This window comes from Aquarana catesbeiana, linkage group LG04 (genome assembly GCF_042186555.1).
Source record: "Aquarana catesbeiana isolate 2022-GZ linkage group LG04, ASM4218655v1, whole genome shotgun sequence".
NCBI classification, from domain to species: Eukaryota; Metazoa; Chordata; class Amphibia; order Anura; family Ranidae; genus Aquarana; species Aquarana catesbeiana.
This window is the reverse complement of record NC_133327.1, coordinates 623,376,531-623,398,650: the sequence shown is the minus strand read 5'-3', so window position 1 is coordinate 623,398,650 and position 22,120 is coordinate 623,376,531. Positions and strand designations below refer to the sequence as shown.

At 45.6% G+C, this 22,120-nt stretch overlaps 1 protein-coding gene across 1 annotated transcript in view; it reads left to right on the top strand.

Annotated features, from left to right (window-relative positions):
* The window catches only part of DNAH14 (dynein axonemal heavy chain 14), a 415,539-nt gene that overhangs the window by 98,540 nt on the left and 294,879 nt on the right, over positions 1 to 22,120 (top strand). Inside the window, 2 exon segments of the mRNA XM_073628322.1 lie at positions 2,138 to 2,310; positions 5,321 to 5,668. Coding sequence (XP_073484423.1) covers positions 2,138 to 2,310; positions 5,321 to 5,668 — 521 coding nt within the window.

The following is a 22,120-nucleotide window of genomic DNA, read 5'->3' as shown; positions in this document are numbered from 1 at the left end:
CTCCCAGTACAAAAATCCTATTATCCTTATGTTAAGCTTGTGAATTGAGCTCATTGTCTGTGGTATTGGTAGTTCACCAATTTCTGGTGAGAAATGTGAGGTGATGATGCAAACCAAGCCAGTGTATCTGTTTCAGCTAAAATTAATAATGTTTTTCTCTCATTTGTTTTTATCATATTATAAAAGAGTGCCTGCATGTATTTATATAAATGACTCTGGGAGATGTATTTGCACTGTCATTTGACAGCATATCCCATCTGGCAGTGAAATTTGTGAGTGACAAGACTGTCATGTGTAACGATAATGCCACATTAACGAGTAGCCGAAAGCTATGGCAGCTAAGCATCTCAGCCATTGACATGACATCCATTTTATTTATATGCCTGTCACTGCTGTGCATATTACTGGACCACAATCCCATCCTGATACACATAACTTATTAGGGCGGCTCTTCAAATGTCGCTGCCACTATCAGAAAAAAAAATCGAATTAGGTTTCAGAGTTTTAGCTTCGTAGCAAATAATTCTGACAGTTTTATATTCATTTTTTTAAACCTTCTTGCTTAGGAATAAGGGGCCACTCACACAGGGTACTTCACTGGGGGCCCCATGCAGGTCCTTATTTTTCCTGCACAGGGATGCACAGTGCAAGCTTCCCACTCATTTGTATTGGGACAAGTGGCTGCATGGACTCAGCTGCTGTTTCCTAATATGACATGTGGGTAAGTGCGGGTGCCGGTCCCTGAACGCATACAGGGTGTGTTCATTGGCATTGTCATTCTGTGGGTGGAGTTGGACTTTAAGTAGTTACAGCAACAGTTTTTTTCTTCTCTTGGAAACATTTTTTATTTTAAATAAATAAAAGCTGACCATTATAAGTGTTTTATGTTTTGTGCTAGATAGTTTCTGTCACCTTTACTGGAAAACCTGACCTGTACATAAATGCAGTGCTAAATGTAAATAAAGGCCTGTTTATATACTGAATGCTATCATTACCTGTATGTCATGGTTACCCGTAACGCAGGTGGTCAGGCACTATCGTTGTTTTCTGTGCTCTTCACCTATAGCAGCCCCCTTTCCCAAATGGCAAGCAGGCCTACCGGTACTCGGTTGCCCCCAGGACTTATACACAAAGCTATAATGCCTGGTTACCACATTGGGGTAGGTGCAAACTGAGCACAGCAGTTGCAGTGGCAGACAGTTCTTGCAGTTGGTAGACAGGCAGAGTGGTTCAATGACAGTCTAGGTCAGTGATGGCGAACCTTGGCACCCCAGATGTTTTGGAACTACATTTCCCATGACGCTCCTGCACTGTGCAGTGTAGTTGAGCATCATGGGAAATGTAGTTCCAAAACATTTGAGGTGCCAAGGTTCACCATCACTGGTCTAGGTACATGGCAGGCAAAGTTCAGAATAGTCAGGGTCAAATCCGTAGTCAAAAGGCAGGCAGAGTTCAGAGAGTAGTCAATACAGCCCAATATCAGCAGGCAGGGCAAACAAAGAGCTTGGAGCACATGTTACAAATGCAATCACAAGTATGAGACTGCAGGTTTGGCTGGCTTAAATCAGGTTTGGTCTCCACCTAGATACTGGCCACATCAATCACCTTGCAGGTGGACAAGCAGACAGGGATGCATCATAACCAAAACCAGGATGCTGGAATTAGACCACCAGCTGTAAAAAACAGGAGCATTTACACACTCCTGACAATGTATTAACAACATACAGTTACATTTTTCCCTATAGTGATCCTTTAAAAACCTTGAAGCAGATATTAAAAAATTATATTTAATCCATTCATGTTTTAAGGTAGAACCACAGTTAGATTGAGGGGGAGTCAGAAGCTCTTGAAAGAACTTGTTCTATTTCTGTTTCCTTTGAAGAGATCCAGACCCATTGTTTGCTCTGGTGACAGCAGAGAGAAAATCCAAAATTTTACAGTTGTCATGGGTACAAGAGTAAAAAAGATTTATTTCAATAAGAACACGTTCCCACCTCCGACACTTGTAAATGGAACCATTTTTTTTCCTTTAGAAGAAATCCCTTTGCATCTCCCACCTTATACAGTACTAGAGGGACTAGTGCTTTAAAGAGAATTCAATTCAAAATTTTAAACTGTTACCTTTGTTTTATTCCAGGTAAAATGTCTCCTCCAAGCCTTGCACCTCATTTCTCGAACATCTGCCGCCAACCACCAGAAGATATTAAAATGTTGCTTCACACAGAGAAAAAGGAAAGTAAAAGGAGTGGTCATAAGATTTGGCCTGACTGTGACCTCCTTCTCAGAACAGACAAAGATTACATAATCCAGGTGTGTTTCATGCTCATCTCTCTGGCATGTGTGAAATTTGTCTTTGTTGTCGGTAGCGACCAAAGATATTCCAACATCCATCCTAGTTTCCATGTGCATAACCTATAACACATGCATGTTTGTCTTTATGTCAGTTTGTATATTGTTACATACTTGCACTTGCTGTACATATTTCTTTGAAAATGTAGCACTACCCCCATAAGAGTCACTGATGTCTGGGTCTCCACTGCTCCACAGCCAGTCACACAGCATTTCCTTCATTCACTCAAATGCAGTAAACAGTCCTTGGTTTGTTTTTGTTGTTTTCTTAGGGGATGATAACTTGAATGGAGTAGGGAATTATGGAATGCCCAATATGAAAATGTCCAGAACACAGAACATAAAGTTGACAGCTTCCTCCCTATTTACACAGAGATCCTCTGTGATGTGAGGGGGGGGCTGTGATATGGCGGAGCTGTGATATGGGGGGCTGTGATATGAGGGGGAGCTATGATATGGGGGGCTGTGATGTGAGAGGGAGGCTGTTAAATGAAGGGTTTGTGATGTGTGGAGGGGGGCTGTGATGTCGGGAGGGGGTGAGCTGTGATGTGGGGGGTAAGATTGCAAGGGGGACTGTGATGTGAGGGAGGGGGTCTATCATTGCAAGGGGGGCTGGGATGTAAGTGGGGCTGTAATGTTGGGGGGCTCTGATGTGAAAGGGGGTTGTGATGTAAGGGGAGCTGTGTTGGGAAAAGGGGGACTGAGGACAGTAATGTAAAGGGGGCTGTGACGTGAAAGACATGAGTCATAAAAGAAGACTGAGATTCGGACCTCTGCAGAAAGAAAATGTTACCAACCGGACCGCCTTGAAGTTTTATTCAGTACCCCTGCCTTATACCATAGCATTAATAATTACATTCTTCATATATAAAATTAGCAACTAAGGTAAACCAATATATTCAATTTAGCGACTGCACCTTAACGGCTCATATGTACAGTTATCTCATACCAAGTATCTACTACACTACTAACTTACAACAAACTCATCTGTGGACTCAACCTATTTGCACAAACAGTTTAGAGTCTAGCCATCGAGACCAAATTTTCCAGAATTTTTTGGGGCATTTCCTGTGTTTATATGTCAATTCCTCCCTTTGCAAATTAAAATGAATCGCATCAAACCATTGAGCAATTGTTGGTGGGGAGTTTGATATCCATTTCTGCAATATGAGTTTACAGGCTATATACATAGACTGCAGCCACATCACATGCATTTCAGATGGAAGGAAATCTTCTGATATAATCCCTAATAGCAAAGCTATTTTTGGATCTGAATGAACATGTGTGGAGCATAGAGTGTTTAAGGTATCCAATATATACTCCCAATATTGAACGCCACATCATGTGTATAAGTGACCCAGTTTCACTAGTACATCTTGGACAGTTTGGTGTAGCTGCTTTACCGCAAGTATGTAGTTTTTGAGGAGTATAGTGAGACCTGTGAATAATACCTGGGTAAAACACTGTGAGGAGAATAGGGAGACTCTGGTCAAATTCACCAGAGCTCGCTCCCATTCCTCATCACTAATGGTCTCCAGATCCCTACGCCAAAGCTCAAAACTACCACCCTGTGTACTGACGCTAGTTCAGGGTTCTGTTAATACTTTGGAAAACAAAGACATTCAGACAATTTGCACTTCTAACCGTGGCAACAGTATGGGGAAGGATCTGTTTCTATTCTAATATTATTGTGTCCTTGTGCATAAAGCCATCTCCATATGGACATGATTTGACCAGTTTGGGATGGAGGAACTGTGAACTGACCCAAACGTTACTAAATACAGTTGGGATGAATTAGAAAACTGATTGTGAGACAGATCTACTCAACCAACGTCAATATCTGACCTCACAAATGTTCTTTTAGCAGAATGAACACAAATTCCCACAGACACATTCCAAAATCTTGCAGAAAGCCTTCCCAGAAGGATGGAAGCTGTTATTGCTGCAAAGGTGCAAAATTCCATATTATAGTCTAAGGTTTTAGAATAAGAGGTCCAACAAGCTGTGTCAGTCAAGTGTCCACAACGTTTGATCTATAAAGAATACTTGTATAATGAATCCTAGTTAGAAAAAAAATAGGAATATTTATTTTAAGGGATATTACAATGGTTTTGGTCACGTTTATATTATTTTTTTATGACTGTAAAGCATGCTAGACTTTCCATTAAGAAAGAGAAGCATAACCTGCACCCTTTTGGCAGCCTTTCTAGACTGACTGAATTCCTGTCTCTAATAGGAAAGGTAATTCTCTGTAATTCAGGTGTTTACTCACTGAAAGTGGTGATTAATGATTAAAACATTCATAAATAGTATTTCATATTTACAAAAGAATTGTTAAAGAGTATATTTTGGTACTGAAAACAATAAATAAGACTTAGAAAAATATACCAAAGCTCAACTGCTATATTTTATATCCAGGAGCTGGAGTCCGGTGCTCTGGCTGGGGCGGAGTTCCCAAGGTAGTAGATATCAATAAACTTAAAGCTGGCAACTCTGAGTGCTCTTGCAAAGAAAATTCTTTATTGGCTGCATGTATAAAAGCATGATATAAAAGATGTTAACGCATTTCGGCTTTTGCATGAAGAAGGCTGCAAAAGCCGAAACCCGTTAACATCTTTTGTATCATGCTTTTATACATGTAGCCACTAAAGAATTTTCTTTGCAAGAGCACTCTGAGTCGCTGGCTTTAATCTTATAGACATATAAAAACACTGAAACTCCCCGATTCCTTACGGAATTGTCATTGTATACTTGAACGCTGTTTGCTGTTTTTATGATCCTGTTACTTATCTATGGTTTTACAGTGTACCTTCTCTCTCTATTGTAAATCAAAAAATATTCTCAATAAAAAGACAGTTTTCAAAAAAACACTGAAACTGCCCTTTGATGTGTCTTTTCATGTACTGCCCATAATCGCCTAAAGGTCAATGTTTATCTTTTGTTTTCTCACTGTTTATCTTTCCATATTAAGGTGAAAAAGATCTTTTTAATTGTCAAACTCTCCATGGAGGAAGTTGAGGCTTACAGCAGGCATTTTAACAAGTTCTGCTCCATGGTGGAAACTGCAGAGAAGGTGAAAGACAAAATATCCAGTGGTCAAGCTGAGCTGTCACCTGAGGAATATCGAAACATTCTGTCCATGTTTAGAGGTTTCATCATGGACTGTGAACAGATGAATATAGAGCGAAGAGTTGGTGCTGTTAAAGTGAAGAGTTCAGACTTCCAGGCAGCCTGTCTGCAGCATTTGCAATCAGTTGTTGATATTATTCACGCCTCGCTGCCCAATATCGCCTACGCTAAGAACATCCAGCTTCTGGAGGTAAGTGCTGTTCACTCAATATGAGTTTCAAGTGGTTTGTAGCTAAGCTACCGAGTTTAGCAGCGGATGTATCTGTAAGATGCTGAGAGTGAAGCTAAGTGCTATAAGTTCAGTGCTCATGCATGGGAGTTGCATCACATTGGCTTGCCCATTGCTGAAGAAATAAGTTGTTGGAGTAGCAGAGAAGATGGCAGCAGCTGCAAGTGATGGTCCAAGAGGAATGTCACACTTGACATTTTTGGAGGAGGGTAAACTCAGAAGTAAGTCTACCATAATGAACAAGTAACCTGTGCATACTTGCACATTATGGCAAGAGCTCCTGTGAACCACCCCAGCACCATGGCAGTTCCACCAATAGCACACACATTTAACTTTCTTTTACTCACCCTCCACTCTGTTCAGCCACCAGGAGCAAAGAAGAAAAAAGCCCTGTGTAAAATTGCAATTTGGAGTTACACTGAGGACTCTCTCATTCTCTAGGTGCCTGAGCATCCAGTCATCAATCATCATCACTGTCATATGAGAAGAAAAGGTAGCTTAGGCACAGTCTCTCCCCAGCTGATCTAAGTGGTGGGGGAGTGAAGGGACCATAAGTATGTACCGCTGGTAAGGCCAACATTAAAGAGAACCTGCCTTTCCCTTGCCTAGACAAACCATACATATGCTTGTTTCTTTTTTTGTTGCACATTATTCTAGTATGAGTTTTCTGTTATAGTTTTAATCGATGACGCAAACCACCCTTCCAGCATAACAATGAAAATGTTTAGAATGATAAAAACCTTTTGGGAAAAGTACCAATGCTGTTCATTAGATTTGCTCAAGTTGCTGTCTAGGGGAATTTCACAAGTGGTTAATTTCATATGGCACTGGTTGAGAGCTGAATGTGCCTGATTCTCGTAACAAAATAACGGAGTAACAGATGTGTTAATTTAGCTGATTTGTGTTCAAAAGGAATATATTACAGAAGAATTTATCACCGGATTCTCGATTCACTGGGCTATGAATAATGCATGCAGTACACAATCGGATCTTGTCTTTGAAAATTAATAATTTCCCTTTGAAAAATTATTAATATTCTATACAATCATATTTACTCAAAAATCAGAGCAGGGGTGGTTTTGACTTTTGATTGGTGATGACTGAAGAGGACGCTGTTTTCTTGGCAATGACCAAAGTGGACACTGCCTTTTGGGTCTGAATACATCTACAGACTTGTTTAACCACTTCAATACCGGGCACTTTCCCCCCTCCCTGTCCAAGCCAATTTTCAGCTTTCAGTGCTGTTTTTCAGTGCTCTTTTTAAATGACAATTGCTCGGTCATGCTACGCTGTACCCAAACAAAATTTTTATCATTTTGTTCCCACAAATAGGGCTTTCTTTATCGTACATCACAGGACACAGAGCACCATAATAATGACTATGTGGGTTATACGCTTACCTTCAGGTGATTGGACACTGGCAACCAATAGTAAGACGGTTCCTCCCATATAACCCCTCCTATACAGGAAGTGCCTCAGTTTTTTCTCCAGTGTCTTGAAGGTGATGGTCATGGCTGTTGAAGTTCTTCAGTTTCTTCAAAGAATGTCCCACTGAGGATGTTATAATCGGATCCATTCGGATGGCTTACTAAGCTAAAGTGGATGGTACCCGAACCTCGGCTCAAGAACGAGGTATTGCTTGTAATGTGTCCTTTTTAGGCGCTGGACCCTTGTTAAAAGTTGGTATTCCTGGTCAACCTTGCCCAAGGAAACCACAAAGGGTTCTTTACAGGTCCAGGGGTGTGGACCCCAATATATGGGGGACCCGGTCCCTGAAGGTCCTTAGAGGCGCTACCCGCCGTGATGGGGGAAGATTGGGCCTGGCAAGACAGGCCCTGCTGCTTGGGATGGTGAGTACTCCCCGTTGGGGTTCATTATATATATATATACTGTATATATATATATATATATATATATATATATATATATATATATATATATATATATATATATGTATGTATTTCTCCCTGTTGCTGAAGCTACCACAGTGAGCCTTGATACGCTGTCTGGGTTACATAGGCCGATTGGCGCGCTTTTTTTTTATTTATTTATTTTTTTAATTTTTACATTTTTAAAAAATGTTTCTTTTTGGCAGGGGAGTGCGCATGTGCGTGCGCACCACGCGTCCATCGCGTGTACGCCACCGGCGCCGCCAGTGTGTGCATGCGCTGATGTCCACGTCAGGACGGCGGGCGGGTTGCCAGCCACTGATGCACGCACTAGATCCCATGCTAGGATATATAGCATGGAGCTCCTGGCGCGATTGTGGGCACGTGATTCGGATGGTCTTGGACAGCGGTGACAGGTCAAGGACTGGTTGTAGTTGTGGGGAGTACTCCTTGGTGTTTTTCGTATGTAAGCAATGTCTTCCAAAAGACGAGTAACAGGGAACAAGGCAAGCCCAGGGGTAAAGGTCCCTCCACAAATAGCAGGAGACCAACCCCATACTGATGCAGCCTCAGTCTCTACTGAAGGACCTGCAGCTTCTGACCTGGCTGATCCATTACACTTGTCAGGCATAGTAGCCACTACCAAGGTACCTGCCTCGGCTTATGTTACTAAGGATGATTTGGCATCTGCCTTAGCAGGCCTGGAAGGCAAGATAGCTGTCGTGATTGCCTCTGTAACACAGGGGGGAAGGAAGCGTAATAGATCTCCCTCCCCTGAGCCTGGGCCAAGGGGTGAGTCACTAGAGCCCCAGGACTCTTATAGCCAGATGGGTCCGGAGGATTTGGTCTTAAACGACCAGGACGTAGGGGAGGCTGAAGATTCCTCGGCTGAGGAACCAATGTCAGCCTCCCATTTCCAGAAATTGTTTATCCAATCTCTAATGGAGATGGTACGAATTGGGTTTAAGTTCCTCCGGCTCAGGAGTCTGCACTCTCTTGTTCTACTTTGGGATCTTTGCGAACTAAACAAATTTCCCAAGCCTTTCCCTTGCATCCGTTACTGGAACAGGTAATTTATGCGGACTGGGAACATCCTGACAGGATATACTTACCTCCCAAAAGGTTTTCTGTGTTATACCCTATGGAGGAAAAGTTTAGGAAAAAGTGGAGCACACCTTTGGTAGACGCTGCTATATCTTCTGTGAATAAGAATTTAACCTGTCCAGTGGATAATGCCCAGGTTTTCAAGGATCCGGCTGATAAGAAGCTAGAGTTCTTACTAAAAGCCTCCTTTTCAGTTGCCAGTGCAGCAGTTCAGCCTGCTATTGCAGCTATCGGGATTTGTCAATCCCTAAAGGATCGCTTTAAGAGGATGGTAAAGAACATACCTCCCCAGGGGGAATCTGCTGAGGAGTAATCAGAGATCCCTCATGCCTTGTGTTTTGCGGTTGACGCCTTAAAGGACTCAATTCAACAGATGTCTCATTTTGCGTTGTTATCAGTTCATATGCGCCGAGTATTGTGGCTAAAGAGCTGGTCTGCGGAGACACCATGTAAAAGGCTACTTGCTGCCTTTCCTTTTCATGGAGAGCGCCTGTTTGGTGATGATCTGGATAAATACATCCAAAAGATCTCAGGAGGTAAGAGCGCTCTGCTTCCTATTAAAAGGAAGGGGAAGCAGCCCTCTTATAAAATTCCTAATCCCCCAGGGCCTGGTGCCTCTTCCCCTAAGCGGTATCGACGGTCTCAGCCGTCGGGGTTTAAAGACCACAGGGTCAGAAAAAACCCTGGACCCAAAAGCCAACCAAGCCCAACTCTAAGTCTACCTTGTGAAGGGGCGCCCCCGCTCTCACAGGTGGGGGGCAGGCTTCGGCTGTTTGGGGAGGCCTGGGAGGAACTGGTTTAAGACAGATGGGTCATTTCCACTGTAAAGAACGGTTACAAGATAGAGTTTCGGGAGGTTTCCCCGAACCGTTTTCTACATTCAAGGGTCCTGGTGGATCCAGAGAAAAGAAGATGCCTATTTTTAGCTTTACATCACCTGCTGATGCAAGGGGTAATTGTAAAGGTCCCGCATGAGGAAAGATTCAAGGGGTTTTACTCAAACCTATTCACCGTGCCGAAGCCAAATGGGGAAGTAAGGCCCATTTTGGACCTCAAGGCTCTCAACTTCTTTGTAGATGTCCGATCTTTAGGCATGGAGTTGGTTCATTCGGTAAAAAGGTCCCTAAGAAAGGGAGACTATTTAGCGTCCATAGATATCAAGGATGCGTACCTTCATGTGCCGATCTTCGGTCCACACCAAAGATTTTTACGCTTCGCTGTAGAGGGCAGTCATTTCCAGTTTGTGGCGTTACCTTTCGGTCTAGCCACGGCCCCCAGGATCTTCGCAAAGGTTCTGGCCCCAGTGTTGGCTTCCCTAAGATAGGATATCTGGATGATCTACTTCTAAGGGAATGCTCTCGCCCTACACTAATTCTAAACATGTCAAGTACAGTGCGCGTCTTGCAACACCTAGGTTGGGTACTAAATTTGGACAAGTCGGCTCTTTGTCCATCCCAAGCCTTGGTGTATCTGGGTCTGGTCTTGGACACCGCCCAAGAAAAAGTGTTCCTTCCGCCCTTAAAGGTCACCTCCATAGTGGAACTTGTACAGAAGGTGAAAAAAGAACTAGCCCCTTCTATTCGGCTGTGCATGAGACTACTGGGCAAGATGGTGTCATCTTTCAGCGCAGTGCCATATACACAGTTCCACTCCAGAGTGTTCCAGAACAGTATTCTACAAACCTGGGATAAGTCAGTTCGAACCCTGGATCAGCCTATGGTTCTATATCCACAGGTTCTATGGAGCCTCTCTTGGTTAAGAACCAGCAACTTGGGGCGTGGCTTGGCAATGGCGCTGTGAGGCTGCTTCTTCTGGGAGCTCCATGCCTCGTACAGGCTGAGAACCGGTTCTAGTATACCTACCGGGTAAACAACTACATGTCCATGACGGACAGACCTCCGGGATCACCCGCAGCCAACAAAACCGCGGACATTGCAGCTTATTTTCTGCGGAACTCGGCCACTCCGTCACCGGCCCCGGAATCCAAGATGGCGCCGCCGCGCAACAACAGCACAGGCACAGCATCGCTCAAAAAGACGGGCAAGGGGCTCCCCAGTGCCTCTCAAGGTAACAGGTCTCTCCATAACAGACCGGACTCCCCGATCCTATCCCCGGAAATCCCGGGGATGGACAGTTGCTCATTTGCTCAGACTGTACAATCTGCCAACACACAGGGGCCAGCACTACCTGAAGGCTGGAAAGAGCTGATCGCCCTTCTCCCCACTAAAAAAGACATTTCTGACTCTGCAGCCACTATTGTGAATACCCTTTCTAAAGAAATCCATGACCTTAAGCAGAGGATAGATACGGTGGACTCTAGGGTATCTGAGGTGGAGACATCCACTTCCCACCTAGAGTCCAGAATGTCAGCCATGGAAAGGGCTCATGTTGATTATAAAAAGTGCTTGATCCTGATGCAACTTTCCATAGATGATGGCGAAAATCGCAGCAGGAGAAACAACATCAGGGTGCGCGGCTTGCCAGAAGCCACATCAGGGGGTGATCTTAGAGCTACGATAGTGGCCATATTTAATCGATTGCTGGACAAACCACCTACAGATGAGTTGGAACTAGATCGTGTGCACCGTGTACAGGGTCCTAGGAGAGGAGACGATCCCGCGCCGAGAGATGTATTGGCGAGAGTCCATTATTACACAATTAAGGAAGAAATTCTACAAAGGGCATGGACCCAAGGCCCCTTGGACTTTGATGGTGCTTCTGTGCAACTCTTCCCAGATTTATCGCGACTCACCCTGCGCATGAGAGGCCAACTACGACCATTACTTGAAGCAATCAGAACAGCAGGTGCCACATACAGATGGGGACACCCCTTTCACTTGATTGTCCTGAAAGGGAACAACTCTTTTGTGCTGCGATGGCCGGACCAGCTTCCTGACCTGTTTGGTTTCTTGGCGATCCCCGGTTTCTCTGTACCCAACTGGCTGGACTTCCCAACCACCTTCAACAACCCACGTTCTGCATCACCAAGACCCCAAAGACCCAGCAGACGACAATGGCGCTCAAGATCCAGGATATCCCCGAGAGACAATCTCACCTCACCGGAATCTTGATTAGACTGTCCTTCCTGAGCTCTTAACATATCCACACGGTTCCGTGAGTGTGTCATGTATAGTTTAAGGGGCTCATTATATATGCATGTTACTGGGATGCCTTGCCCCTTGGTGCAGAGATGTAATGCCTAAAATGGTTGTCTAGACCCAAAATGCTGTTAAGGCCTTATCGCGGTGCCCCCCCCCCCCATGTCTCCGCACTCCTAAAGGGGGCATTTTTGTTACCCTCCGTTTAACGTTTCTCCTTCATTTTTTGTTGGGGACATGGGGTGGCGGCGCTGGGGGTGCCCTGATTTCAAAGACACAGAATTGTGTATAGCTTATTACTGTTCTGATACTTGACATTTGAGTTCACTAGGATAGCTAGGTGGCAGACAGAGAGTTGGTGTATGTGTTCCACTGTGCGTTTATGTGAACTGCTCTACAGGGGTTTACATACACGCGGCTTGAAGGTTCTACACATAGCAATAGAGAGTTGTTTTTAGTCTTTTTATTATTTCATGTTCCGTTTATCACGGTAATAGTTTGATATCTATTATTATACCGGTTCTCTCCTGTCGACACGTCTCCCGCTGTGTCGCAGAGACTAGTCTTCCACACCCACTAATAGGTAGCGCATACGTGCGCAAGGCTTAGTATAGCAACAGTTGGATAATTTATTTGTCCTTCCTAGTATTATTCTTTCTCTCCTCTTAGCTTCACTTCCTTCTTCCTTTCTCTCTCTCCCAGTCCTCCCCACTACTCCTCCTCTGCCTCCCCCCCCCCCCCCCCTTTTATATCTCTCTGAGCATTTTTTTTTTTTTTTTGCTTGGTATTGGTACGCGGCATGGCCCCCCCGGGAATTCCCTCGGGTTCGCGCACACGAGGAGAGATAAAATTTACCTCCCTCAACGTCCGGGGTCTGGCGACACCGGAAAAACGCTCCAGATTACTCTCAAACCTGAAAAAAACACGCTCGCAGGTGGCATTCATTCAGGAAACGCATTTCAAACAGTCGGCAGTTCCCAGACTTCGCAACAGGGATTTTCCCAATGTGTACCACGCTCCCTCCCCTTTGTCAAAATCGAAGGGGGTTAGCATATTGATAGCCAGATCTTTGCCGTGGACACTGTTGGAGGAGAGAGCGGACCCACTTGGGCGCTACCTGCTCTTAAAAGGCAAAATCAGAAATACCACAGTGACCCTGGTCAACGTCTATTTCCCTAATTCTGACCACCTGTCCTTCTTGCGATCACTCATTCCCTTAATCCTAGAATTCCGAAAGGGTTTGTTCCTGATGGGCGGTGATTTTAATTTTGCCCCTGAGCCTCTACTTGACGTTTCGAGAGGAGCGTCTCACTTGTCCTTCGCCTACCTGAAAAAACTCAAACAGGAATTGATTGGCCTGCAGTTGGTGGATCCCTGGAGGATCATGCACCCGGAGGAGAGGGACTATACCTACTTCTCCGCGGTGCATGGAACATACTCCAGGATAGACTTCTTCCAGATCCAGCATAAAGACCTCCCTTATGTTACTTCATCCCAAATTGATTACATTTCCCTATCTGATCATGCTCCCACGCATGTAACCATATGCTGGGACACGGAACTCAGATCCCCCCCAACATGGAAACTAAACGAGTCATTGTTACAAATCCCTGAAGTACGTACAGAGATAAGTAGGGCACTAACCAATTATTTCTCAGAAAACACAGACCCCTTGATGTCCGCAATGACAATATGGGAGGCCCATAAATGTGTAATAAGGGGTGAACTAATTAGGATAGGGGCTGCAAAAAAAAGGGAAAGAACCAAACAGATCGATCTTTTGATATCCCAGGTGCGGTCTCTCGAGCTGCTACACAAGAAGTCTTTGGCCGAAACACACCTCAAGGCTTTATTGAAGGCCAGGGGGGATTTGAAGGACCTTTTGTACCATAAAACGCTGCAGAATCTGGCTTGGGCCAGAAGATCTATGTTTGAATTCTCCAATAAGCCAGGTACCATGTTGGCCAGACTCCTTCGTGTCCCGAGACAGCGCACTTACATTCCATCTATAATGACCTCAAAAGGGGCAAAGGTCCATACCTCCAGGGATATAGCCAGCGAATTTGTTGAGTACTACCAACAGTTATACAATTTGCACAAGGGGGAACCTGTTGGATTATTGGCGGAGAAGGAGCGGTCAGCGGGTGAATACGTCAGGTCCTCGGGTATGCCTACTTTGCCAACTGATATAAGTGATGCCTTTGAAGCGGACATTACTCAGGAAGAACTATCGCTAGCCCTGGCACAAACGAAGCCCAGGAAGGCACCGGGGCCGGACGGCTTAACCCTGACCTACTACCAGACCTTTGGGCCTAACCTATCGCCACATTTTCTGAAAGCGTACAACACATTAAAGGAGGGTAGTACTAACATGGTAGACTCACTGCTGTAATTATCGCCCGATTGCATTGCTTAACGTGGATCTGAAATTATTTTCCAAAATCCTGGCCAACAGAATCCTGCCGCATATCCCACACCTGGTCCACCTAGATCAGGCAGGGTTTGTGCCGCTGAGGGAGTCGAGAGACAACACCATTAGAGTTCTCAATCTCATACATGAAGCGAGATCAGTCAAAAAGCCTTTTCTGCTCCTCTCCACAGACGCAGAGAAGGCTTTCGATAGGGTGGCCTGGCATTTTATGCGGGTCACCCTGGAGCATATTGGTATGGGCCCAAACATGAGAGGCTGGATATCATCTTTGTACTCGACTCCCTCGGCGGCGGTACGGGTCAACGAGCGGCGTTCGGAATTCTTCGACATTTCAAATGGGACGAGGCAGGGGTGCCCCCTGTCCCCACTAATTTTTATTCTGACCCTCGAACCGTTCATGTGTAGCATCCGAAGGACCCCCAATATAACGGGAATTGCAAAGCCCTCTGGTCATCATAAAATCGCGGCCTTCGCCGACGACCTGATCTTTTTTGTCTCCAACCCTCAGATCACTCTGCCCAACATTTTGTCAGCTCTTCGGCTATATGGGGAAACATCAAACTTCAAAGTCAACTGTGCCAAGTCCGCGGTGTTGAATATCACATTACCAGCTAAGGTAGCAACAAACATGAGCAAATCTTTTCCCTTTAGGTGGGCGGAGAAATCTATCCGCTACCTGGGGGTGGACATCACCCCAGACTTGGCACACCTCTATACCAGCAACTTCGCACCCCTACTTCAGAGACTTAAGATAGATCTCCAGACATGGCACAGACTTACCTTGACCTGGTTTGGACGTTGTAACGCCCTGAAAATGATGGCCCTACCCCGGATTTTATATATACTTCAAACATTACCGATCCAGTTACCAACTACTTTCTTTAAGCAAATTCAGTCTATCATCAGAGAGTTTATCTGGTCTCATAAATCCCCCAGAACAAAAATGCAAACACTGACTAAACCCAAAGAAAAGGGGGGCATTGGTCTCCCGGATATCTTTCGATATTACCAAGCGGTTCATTTAGCCAGGATTGCTGACTGGCACTGCAACAGAGACTCCAAACAACGGGTAGAAATGGAAATTGAAGACTCCTCTTTGCCCTTACTCCCATCCCCGTGGCTAATGTCCACTCCGCCGGCAGACATGAAATCACACCCGCTAATAGGTGCCACCCTTCGGGTGGCGAGGAGGGTATTCCGTACCACAGACGTATCACCGTTGCCCTCCCCCATGACTCCTATTATAGGTAACCCGGACTTCTCCCCCGGACTCACAAGTCGCAGATTGAGACAATTAGCGAGTCGTGAGAAACAGTCCCTGGGTGAGATATGGCCCCAGGGAGAACTCCCAACCACCTCCACCCTCTCCAGACTCATTGACCCGCCATTAGACAGTCTCAGTACTCTTCAACTTAGACACTACCTGAAGACCCTCCAGAAAATACCCTATGTCCCTCGTAGCCACACTCCTCTGGAATCTCTCTGCAAAACTGGGGAACCTATAAGACACACACTGTCATTCTTATACAGTATCCTTACGAGACAAGGGGAGGACTCAACTCCAGAGTTCCTCCTGAAATGGGAAAGAGACCTGGGGACCCAGCTCACCACCCAGCAAAGAGAGAAGGTCTTGGTCTTGGCACACAAGTCATCGATTGCGAGTCATTACCAAGAAGCGGGATACAAAATCCTGACCAGGTGGTACAGAGTCCCATACGTGTTACACAAAATGAACCCGTCGCTGTCGGATAGGTGTTGGAGGTGTGACGGGGAAGCGGGAAGTATGCTTCACGTCTTTTGGTCGTGCCCACTCCTGAGACCCTTCTGGGAGGGGGTGACTTCAACAATCCAAAGTCTGACCTCGGTCGATCTCAAGGATAACCCGGCCGCATGCCTCCTACACCTGACCACGAGACCGATTCAAAAGTACAAGAAAACATTGACAATGCAACTCCTGAACGCAGCAAAAACATGCATTCCGGCGCTCTGGCGGAGTCCCCTACCTCCGACCAGGGTCATGTGGTACTCAAAAGTTAACTGTATTTTACGTATGGAGGAACTGACGGCAACCCTACAAACCAAAGAGGAACAATTTATGGAAAAATGGAGACCCTGGAGATATTTTGTTGGCACCGACACATATCTACAGGACCTAGCCCAGACACAATCCTGATCTACCTGAGAATAACCCCATGGACCCCACTGAAACAGATACCTGTACACATCCCTCTGGGGCGTGACGGATGGGACCAAGCTGGGGGCGATGTCGCGACCATACCTTTACAACCTTTTCTTTCTTGCCCCTTTCTCACCCCATCACGCCTCCCCTTCCCCTTCCTACCCCGCTTTTCTCCCCACCTCCCACTCTTTTCTTTTCTGTAGTTTCTTTTGTTCTGACCGCTCACTAAGCAGCCGTGGTGACGGCGATAACAAATATAATGTGAAGATATTATTTAAGGTGAGCAAGAAACACGCACCTGTATAGCAAAAGACATTTCTGTCTCTAAAGGTTTAAATATTATAATATATTTCAAAACTGTTCATAAACAGGTTAAGGTTTTTGCAAGGAGGCCCACTTGTAGGCAACCTTGTTATAATATGTATGGAAAGGATATACTTTTGGCTGGAACACATGTATGCTACCATATTTGTTTGGTAAACAACTTGATCTTGGTCTACAGTTTTACTGTATATGATTTAACAATAGGAATGTATGGATTAAGTGACCTGCTGTAACCCGAACTGTATTTTTATGCCTTCTGTATATCAAAATAAAGGAATTTAAAAAAGAACCAGCAACTTAAAAAGGGGGAGGTCTTTCCCACCTGTAGCGTGGAAAGTGGTAACCACGGATGCCAGTCTTCTCAGCTGGGGAGCAGTCCTAGAGGAAGCATCTGCTCAGGGAGTATGGTCCCAGACAGAGAGGACTCTGCCCATCAATCTACTAGAGATTCGGGCAGTTTGTCTGGCCCTGCGATTCTGGACGTCCAGGTTGCAAGGGTTTCCTGTCAGAGTCCAGTCCGACAACCCCACAGTAGTGGCATATATCAACCACGAGGGAGGTACCAGGAGTCGGGCAGCCCAAAGAGAGGTAGATCATATTCTAACCTGGGCAGAAAAACATGTGCCTTTTCTGTCAGCAGTGTTTATCCCGGGGGTGGACAATTGGCAGGCGGACTTCCTTAGTCGCCAGAAATTGTTACCAGGAGAATGGTCCCTGCATCCCGAGGTGTTTCTACAGATCTGCCAATACTGGGGGGCCCCAGATGTGGATCTGCTGGCATCCAGATTCAATGGCAAACTGGACAGGTTTGTATCCAGGACCAAGGATCCGCTTGCTGTCGGGATAGACGCATTAGTGGTTCCTTGGGATCAGTATTCTCTGATATATGCGTTTCCTCCAATCCAGATTCTGACGCACTTACTACGCAGAATACAGGAGGAACAGGAGCCAGTGATCTTAGTGGCCCCAGCATGGCCCAGGAGATCATAGTACTCAGAGATTGTAAAGTTGGCAGTAGGGGACCCGTTGGTCCTCCCTTGCCGCCCAGACCTGTTGTCTCGAGGGCCCATATTCCATCCTTCTTTACGGTCGCTTAATTTGATGGCCTGGCTATTGAGACCAGACTAATGAAAGACCATGATATTATGGGTTCAGTCTTGTCCACTTTGATAAACACTAGAAAGTCAGTTTCTAGAGCTATCTATTACAGAGTATGGAAGTCATACATTTCTTGGTGTGATAAAAGGAAATGGAACCCTCATAGGTATACGATTGGAAGAGTTCTCGCCTTTCTCCAAACAGGAGTAGACTTGCAGCTCGCTTTAGGCACAATTAAGGGACAGATTTCGGCCTTATCTGTTTTTTTCCAGAGACCAATTGCATCCCATTCTTTGGTGTGGACCTTTGTCAAGGGAGTAACGCACCTGAGGCCACCGCTTAAACCACCTTTGTGTCCTTACAGAGTCAGCCCTTTGAACCTATTAGGCATATTCCGTTTGTCCTATTGACCAGGAAATTAGTTTTCCTAGTGGCTATAACATCGGCTAGAAGGGTGTCAGAATTGGCCGCCCTTTCTTGCAAGGAACCTTTTATGGTTCTTCATCAGGACAGAGAGGTCATGCGTCCTCGTCCGGATTTTCTACCGAAGGTAGTCTCCAAATTTCATTTGAATCAGGATATCAGGATACCCTAAAACTAGGGAGGAAAAGTCGCTTCACTCACTGGATGTGGTGAGAGCGATAAGAGTTTACTTGGAAATGTCCGCTCCTTTTCGGAAAACTGACTGTTTTTTTGTCTTGCCTGAGGGTCCTAAAAAAAAACAGCCGGCAACAAGTTCATCTATATCCAGGTGGATTCGCCAGACTATTGTCCAGGCGTATGGATTAAAGCGCAGGGTCCCACCCCGGGATTTAAGAGCACACTCCACTAGAGGGGTTAGTGCATCATGGGCAGTACGCCAGCAGGTGTCTATGGCTCAGGTTTGCAAAGCAGCCGTTTGGTCTTCAGTTCATACGTTCACCAGGTTTTACCAGGTGGATTTGAGATCTCAAAGTGAGACTGGTTTTGGCCACAGTGTGTTGCAGGCTGCTTTATAATCTCAGGCCCGTTGGGCTTAGGGATAATGTGCCCCCCCCCCTCAGATGCATTGCTTTAGGACATCCCACATAGTCATTATTATGGTGCTCTGTGTCCCGTGATGTACGATAAAGAAAAACGGATTTTTAAAACAGCTTACCTGTAAAATCCTTTTTTTGGAGTACATCACGGGACACAGAGGTCCCTCCCCTCTTTTTGGGATCATCATTGCTTGCTACAAAACTGAGGCACTTCCTGTATAGGAGGGGTTATATGGGAGGAACCGTCTTACTATTGGTTGCCAGTGTCCAATCACCTGAAGGTAAGCGTATAACCCACATAGTCATAATTATGGTGCTCTGTGTCCCGTGATGTACTCCAAGAAAAGGATTTTACAGGTAAGCTGTTTTAAAAATACGTTTTTCTTTTGGTGGTATTTGATCACCACTGGGGTTTTTATTTTTTGCTAAACAAATAAAAAAAGACTGAAAATTTTGAAAGGCCGCACTGATGGGTACTTATAGGTGGCAATGATTGGCACTTATAGGCGGCACTGACGGGCACTGATGGGCACTGATAGGCAGCACTGATGAGGCTCTGGCAGACATTACTGATGGGCACTGATTGGCATCTATAATGGGCACTGATTGGCACCTCTAATAGGCACTGATTGGAATCCCTGGTGGTCATGGGTGGGCATACCTGGTAGGCATCCCTGGTGGTCATGGGTGGGCATCCTCGGGGGGGGTGGCTTGACTGATAATCAATCACGGCAGATCCCCCCTCAGGGAGCAGGTGAACGTCTGTCCTCTACTCGTGTCTGTCAGTGCGAGTGGACGAAAAGTCGATAAATGGCTCTTCCTGTTTACACTGTGATCAGCTGTGATTGGACACAGTTGATCACATAGTAAAGAGGCTACGTCAGAGGCTCTTTACCTAGATCAGAGATGCGGTGTGTCAGACTGACATCCCACACCAGCGATCACCGCGCTCCCTCGGCTTATCCTGCTGGATGTCATATGATGCCCAGTCAGGATAATGAAACCACTTTCTGCCCATAATTCTGCTATATGGCAGGCGGGAAGTGGTTTATAAAGCAGTAAATAATGATGTACAAGGGTTCATCAAAAATTTTCTGCACTTTTTTTAACTCTATTAAATATAAAAAGGTGTCCTTTAGTCACCTAGATCATGGTAAAAAGCCAGTCACATATCACATGTAAACAGACTTGCCAGTTATCAGCAGTCCTTTCCTCCTACGGTGTGTGTGTGAGGAAAGGAGAGCCGTTAACCAGCAAGACTGTCAGCACATTGTTTACACTGATAATCAGGGCACTGATCACCAGTGCCCTGATTATCAGTGCAGCCCAATCAGTGCCCACCAGTGCCGTCTATCAGTGCCGTTTATCAGTGCCGCCTATCATTGATCCATGAATCCCATCTATCAGTGCCACCTATCAGAGCTCATCAATGCCACCTATCAGTGCAGCCTATCAGTGCTGCCTATCAGAGCTAATCAATGCTGCCTATCAGTGCCACCTATCAGTGCTCATCAATGCTGCCTATCAGTGCCCATCAGTTGCTGTCTATCAGTGCTGCCCATCAGTGCTGCCTATTAGTGTCAGGACTCTGAGCTGAGAGTGTCTCTCCTACAGCCCAGAGCCTACAATGACAGTCGTCCCCTCCCCCTCCTCCCTCACACGGAAGGGAGAGAAGAGAGATGACCTGCTCCTTCTCCTGCCCCTCTCCTCCTGTGTGTGCACCATGGGAAGTGTCAAACCCAGCAGCTGAATGATCAAATTCAGCTGCTTAGATTCACATGTCCCATTATGCACACAGGAGGAGGGGAGTGGGAGGAGAAGGAGCAGGTTGGCTCTCTCCTCTCCCATCTGTACGAGGGAGGCGGGGGGGGGGACTGTCAGTGACAGCTCTGGGCTGAAGGAGAGAGATGCTTTCAGCTCAGCCCTGCGGCCAGCAACCCCACTAGGGTCCATGACAGTGGCGAAACACCAGGGCCCGGTCACAAGTGCAACTTTTGCAACCCTGGTAGTTCCACCACTGGCTGAGCTCACTCACATGTCGTCGGCTGATGCCACTCAACTGGTCCAGCCTTGGGAAATATCCCAACCATATGGTCAGTATCCACCCAGAAGTCTGGACTGGAACCTGGCTCAGGCTCTCAGTGATCCTCTGACACCCTGAGCCAGCCCCTCCTGCCCCCCCCCCCCATAGCCCAGCACTCCAGTGAGCACTGGAGGGGAGAGCATAGAGCCGCTGACTGACAGTTATGGCTTTCTGCTCAGAGCGGAGGGGGAGAACTGAGCGACTAGCAGTATTTGCTTGCTCAGTTCTCACTGCAGGGCCAGCAGGGGACAGATGCAGCATCGGATCAATGCTGCATCCGCCTAGGTGAGTATAAATGTTGTTTTTTAAATCCTGAACTTTTCTTTTAACATGTGCTTGCAGGCACTTTTTGATGCCTGCTTTTCAAGTATAACAGTCTCTACTCTTCTGGGGAGGCTTTTCATAATATTTTGGAGTGTGTCTGTGGGAATTTGGGCCCATTCAACCAAAAAAGGCATTTGTGAGGTCAGGTACCGTTGTTGGATGAGAAGACCTAGCTTGCAGTCAGCGTTCTAAATTTTTCAAGAAGAGTTGGGGGGGGGGGGGTTCAGGTCAGGGCTCTGTGCAGGCTGTTAGAGTTCCTCCACACTAGAGCTGCACGATTAATCGTTGAGAATCGTTATCACAATTTTTTACCGTTGCAATCTTGACAAAGTATTTCCCAATTCTTTCTATGCAGAGAATTCTCTCTGCACTGCTAAAGCCGACAGCCATCAAAAGAAAGTAAAAAAATAAAGGGGGGGGGGGGGGGTGTGCTAAGAATCACAACATTCTTTAGCAGTAGAACTTAAGTATAAACATTGTAACCATTTGTCCTTTAGATCAAAGGAATACACTTTAGTGTGTAAATAAGGGAAGTTTAACGACTTAAACACTTAACCTTTTACTGACATTTGTTGGTTTCAAGTTAAAATAATTTTTTTTGCAAGAAAATTACTTAGAACCCCCAAACATTCTATATATTTTTTTTAGTAGAGACCCTAGAGAATAAAATGGTGGTTGTTGCAATATTTTGCGTCACACTATATTTGCGCAGCAGTCGTTCAAATGCAATTTTTTGGGGAAAAATTACACTTTAATGAATTAAAAAAAAAACTAACCAGTAAAGTTAGCCCAATTTTTTTGTATAATGTGAAAGATTTTACGCCACGAGAATCGTGATCTTTTTATTCTAAGCAAAAAAATCGT